General features: G+C 48.8%; 1 protein-coding gene across 1 annotated transcript; it reads left to right on the plus strand.

Annotated features, from left to right (window-relative positions):
* The first annotated feature begins 2,159 nt into the window (after positions 1 to 2,159).
* On the plus strand, positions 2,160 to 5,179 carry LOC123103912 (transcription factor bHLH30). Its single transcript, XM_044525610.1, has 2 exons — positions 2,160 to 2,786; positions 4,201 to 5,179. Exons 1-2 carry the CDS (start codon positions 2,343 to 2,345, stop codon positions 4,762 to 4,764), a joined length of 1,008 nt encoding a protein of 335 aa, XP_044381545.1. The 5' UTR covers positions 2,160 to 2,342; the 3' UTR covers positions 4,765 to 5,179.
* Positions 5,180 to 5,406: the final 227 nt, after the last annotated feature.

The following is a 5,406-nucleotide window of genomic DNA, read 5'->3' on the forward strand; positions in this document are numbered from 1 at the left end:
ATGGCGTTGTCTTGGTGGCTCGTGGTGTCCCCGGTGTTGATTTGGTGATTTGGGCGTCGTGTTTGTTTTGGCTGCTTCGCGTTGTGTTGTCTCCCCTTCTTGGTTGAGCATCCCATATTTCTCTCCTCCAGGAGCCATATTCACGCCATCTTGCGCTCGTGTTGTACATCTTATCCTCCCTTATACTCATTCTCACTTCTTCTATCAATGGAAGCAAGTTTATGAATAACTAGTGTGTACGTGCAATGCACGTGTATGTAAGGCATTATATTGGTTGCACGCAGATATTATGTAGGATATTATTTCTGTGTTAATTATGTAATTACGCTATATTTGTATGCTATTAATTGCACATTAAACATGTTGAGCGTTCGCCATTGAAGCAGCCTAGGTCGTTTGATTGACCTGATTTGATAGCCAAGATTAGTTTGATCTGCCTCTTTGGGTCTTTTCATATTGGTATAGATATAGATTTGTGAACATATGGCGTACTATAACATGTGAACTTTTTAAAATTTTGAGTGATAATTCAGTTATCTACTGCCTGCAAAAAGAAAATAAATGAATCCTGTCAATTGCATTATTATTTACTTATTTCATTTCTAACCAGACAACACTTGCTCATTTTTTATAACAAAACATGTATGTTCATGAAGTTACCTCCACTATTTTTCATATTTAAAGGACAAAATGTCAATACACACAATAGATATTTAGTATCAATAGATTCATCATGAAGTGTAATTTTATGTTTTATTTATTAGTATTTTAGATGTTGATAGTTTGCTCAACTAACATGATCAAATATAGACATGTTTGACTTTTGAAAAACAAAATATGCATTGCATTTTGGAACGGGAGATTAGTAACAAACGAGTCCTTAACACCATGCTCCTGAAGCACCTTGGGTTTATTTAAGAAACATGAAAAAAGAAATTTGAGCGCCCATGTCATGCTATAACATGTGAACTTGTAAAATCTCAACTGATAACTCCATCGTCTATGACCTGCAAAAACAAAAGAAATAGACACTTTCGGTTGCATTATTATTTGTACTAAATTTATTTGTATTGGACAACACCTGCTCATATTTTTTTAATGAAATTGTAGGCTCCACTTCTTTTCTTTCATACTTCCTGAAAAACTTTGAAGTGCGTCTACACCAAGCGCACATGTTAAGATGTGACTTTCCATTAATTAAGGGCCTTTTTGACTCACAATTTTTTAAACGCATGAATAAAAAAAACATGATTTCATATGAATTTGAAGTGGGCGAGGCCTACTTTGGTTTACAGGAATTTTATAGGAACTCTAAATGATAGGAATTTTGTAGGAAAAATTCCTTTGCAGCCCTTTGGTTTGTTGGAATAGTTAGCAGTCAATCCTTCACAATTCAAAGGAAAAAAAAATTAGCCTAGACTTAATAAATAAAGTCATATCATATGAATCAAATGACATGTCTTTTCCTATAGAAAATGAGATACATGTCATCTCACTTCATATGGCTTTATTCAGATGATATTCCTATCCTATAAACCGAACAAAGCCAGTTATTTTCTTCTAGAATCCATGACAGATGAATCACCACAAGAGGAAAATACGTATGTATTACAAAATCCTATATCAATCAAAGAGGTCCCAACAAAGTATCATAAAAAATAGTAATAGAAAGTTCTTAAGAAAAAAAATCTATGAAAACTATCAGTGCAGATGAATCATAAGACGGAAAAATCCTATAGATTACAATTCTACCAATCAAAGAGCCCTAGCAAAGTGTATCATAAGCCCGCGCAAAAAGTTGTATCATAAAAAACAAGAAGCAACACCAAATCGTAGGCCTGAAGCATGCTAGAGCCCGGCGATCATTTTCACTCACGATCACTCCCACTCAGATCACCAGCCAGCCGGCCACCCCGCTGGTGCTGGTGCGGCGGTGCATGCGTGCGACCACTGTGCACAGACCGCACGACACGAAGCAGACACGAGCCGAAAAAACAACTCTTTGCAGAGGCGAAAAGGCCGGGCCCACATGCCGCTCGCATGCACAGCGCCGTACAGGCTCGCTTGCCTGCCTGCTTGCTTGCTTGCCGTCTCCACCACTGCCGCCCCGGCCGCGGAGCCAAAAGGACGCGATAAAAAGGCCCCGTCTTGATGCGCCGTGGCCACGGGCGGCGAGCGAGCGGGCGGGCTTAAAAGGCGACCGAGAACCCCCAGTTTGACCGGGAAAGAAAGCAGCGGATCGATCGGAGCAGCCACTACCGTCCCTCCACCACCACCACCTCCTCCACCACCTCCCCCTCCACCCACCTCCACGAAGCCAGCCGGGAGCGGCCGACGGCGACATGTGGGAAGGGGGCGTGCACGGGAGCCACCAGGACGCCGCCCGCCTGCTGCCCCCCTGGCTCGGAGGCGGCCCGGCCGCGTTCGCCGACCCCGTCGGCGCCGCGGTTGGGGCCGGGTTCGGCGGCTACGCGTGCGACGTTGTGGGGCAAGCAGGCGGGGTGTTCGGGTTCGGGTTCGAGGCGGCCGTCGTCGCGGCGCAGCAGCAGCATCAGCAGCAGCGCGCGGCGGAGGCTGCGGCGGCGGCGGCCGGGGGCAGCAAGGCCGTCGTGTCCGGGCTGCTCGGGAGCCTGCAGGCGGAGCTGGGCCGGATGAACGCCGGGGAGATCATGGACGCCAAGGCGCTGGCCGCCTCGCGGAGCCACAGCGAGGCCGAGCGCCGCCGCCGGCAGCGGATCAACGGGCACCTCGCCAGGCTCCGCAGCCTCCTCCCCAACACCACCAAGGTAATACTACTACGTGATTCCATGAGCCGATCATCATATGTGTTTACGCGCGAGCGCCTTCTCGATCGTCTAAAACCATAAATTCTTTCACGCATGCGCCATCTTCCCGATCCCTAATTATCACCTCACTCATCTTGCGATTGGTGGTCTTGTCCTAGGCTCCTCGTCCTTGCTGCTACTAGTTTGATCCTCGATCTCGCTGCCGCAAATTACAACTTCCAAACTGTTAATTTGATTTCTTTTTATGTGCATGGTGGCAGTCCTAGCTAAGCTAGGTGTCGCTCCTATAATGACAAAGACGTGCAAGGTCGATCCACAATGGAACAGTTTCACGGATCTTGCCTACAGGCTACTACTGTGATCACACATTCACAGTGCCAAAACACAATGAAACAAGAATCAGGGCTTGTAAACCGGCAGCTGGTGCTAACCTTCATTTGCTAGGTCTTTCACGAATATGCATATAGCAATACTAGGCTCGATCAATTTCACTAGCCTGCATGCTGTAGCCTCTAGGTAGCTTGCTAGGAAGACTTTCATTATCGAGGAAAAAGGGAACGCATACTAACCTGTGGTAAAAATATCAATGCAAAATAACCTGTGTTAATTAAAGGTTGCAGTTTGCATTGCATCGATCCTTGCTTCTAGTCAATTAGACATGCTCTTCGTCCTGTGGTTCTACTCGATCTAGCAGCATGCTGATATTTCATCTCGGAGATAGGATTAAAAGGTCACTTAAAAAGTACTCCCTCCGTTCCAAATTACTTGTCTTGAATTTGTCTAGATACAGAGGTATCTAGCACTAAAATGAGTCTAGATACATCCGTATCTAGACAAATCCAAGACAAGTAATTCGGAACGGAGGAAGTACGTGCATGGTGTTAATTATCTGGAGTTTCTTGAGTGATACAAGGTGAACATATATATACAGTTAGAGGGAAAATCTTTCATTAACCAGGGGTGATCTCCATTAGTGGCAATGGGGCAGGACGCACCCACGCGCCGCACGCCGTATGTGCTCCCGTACTCGTGACAAGACTTGAGGGGCCGCCAGGCAAGAAATCTTTCATACGCCGGGGAAACCGCTGCTTCTGCTCGGAGAGCGGGAGAAAAAAAAGAGAGCAAAGTGAGAGAGACAATAATGAACTCCATAGATACATGGCTCCAGTCACGGCACCACGCGCACCTACACCCATGCGCGCGCCTAGCTAAGCTAAAGCCCCAAAAGACATGAGAATGCAGCGGAAAGCTGCACCGCGACCGCATTTCTTGCCACCTTTTTCCCCACGCTCACACCAGCCTGATCATCATTTTAATCCACCAATTATAGCTAGCGTGCGCAGTGCTCCGTTCTACGAGCGCTATTGTATTAACAGCTTGTGATCGCATGTGGTTTGCGGTCGTGTGCGTGCAGACGGACAAGGCGTCGCTGCTTGCCGAGGTGCTGGAGCATGTGAAGGAGCTGAAGCGGCAGACGTCGGCGATGACGATGATGGCGGCTGCCGTCGGGGGCGGCGAGGATGACGACGCGGCGCCGGTGCAGATGCTGCCGACGGAGGCCGACGAGCTGGGCGTCGACGCGGCGGAGGACGGGGATGGGCGGCTCGTGGTGCGGGCGTCGCTGTGCTGCGAGGACCGCCCGGACCTCATCCCCGACATCATCCGGGCGCTCGCGGCACTCCGGCTACGCGCGCACCGGGCGGAGATCACCACGCTGGGCGGGCGCGTCCGGAGCGTGCTCCTCATCACGGCGGAGGAGGGTGAGGAGGGCGCTGACGAGGGCGGTGACGGTATCGACGAGGAGTGCGCCGCATCTCACCGGAGGCACGAGTGCATCGCGTCGGTCCAGGAGGCGCTGCGCGGCGTCATGGACCGCAGGGCGGCGTGCAGCAACGACACGTCGTCGTCCGGCGGTGGCGGCGGGAGCATCAAGAGGCAGCGCATGAACTACGGGGCGCATGAGCAGTGCTCGGTTTAGCCCCGCGCCGGCATTATCCAAGATCGCAAGAGCTGCATGCACTGCGCATGCACCTTGGCGATTAGCGTAGCTAGCTAAAGTTTTAGTCGTCGCAAGCTTTGGGGTGTGGTCCTTTGGGTATAATGGTGTGCATGATGGGGTAAAAACGTGAAACTGCAAGAGAGGGAGAGTTTTATGCATCCCTTTTATGGTTCTTGTGCATGGATGCATGGATGCTACGCAAATGTATACCTTGGCAGAGGGGGGTGAGAGCTCTTTCAGGTCAGCCTTCATACGGGGAGGGTGACTGTGGGTGTACAAATGTGCTATCTCTGGGGTATAATGGAAGGTGGTATTGGCTTACATGTTTGCATCTGGAGTTGGAGTTGTGTCACGTTGCATCTAGCTGATCACGTTGCATTCACAGATTCAGAAGCGTTGCGTTTTGGTTAAAATCTTGATTTTAGTTGAGCAAATGCATGAGCTATTAAGTCACTTTGAACTACTGTGTGCTATTTAAGGTGGAGTTTCTAGACGTCTGTTGAGTCCTGTGCAAGTTAAGGTTCTTGTGTCTGTGTTCACCTGTAGAACCCTTTTGTGTTCTTCCTTTATATAAGATCATGTAACGAACTGGTTATAGCTAGTTGAGGCAGAGAGGAACTT

The sequence above is a fragment of the Triticum aestivum genome, chromosome 5A, assembly GCF_018294505.1.
Source record: "Triticum aestivum cultivar Chinese Spring chromosome 5A, IWGSC CS RefSeq v2.1, whole genome shotgun sequence".
Lineage (NCBI taxonomy): Eukaryota > Viridiplantae > Streptophyta > Magnoliopsida > Poales > Poaceae > Triticum > Triticum aestivum.

What these genes read in the sequence shown, in the direction of transcription:
- LOC123103912 (XM_044525610.1), top strand. Translation starts at nt 2,343, where the DNA reads ATGTGGGAAGGGGGCGTGCACGGGAGCCACCAGGACGCCGCCCGCCTG. An exon ending in TCCTCCCCAACACCACCAAG is followed by an intron (nt 2,787 to 4,200) that starts GTAATACTACTA and finishes GTGTGCGTGCAG; the next exon opens with ACGGACAAGGCGTCGCTGCT.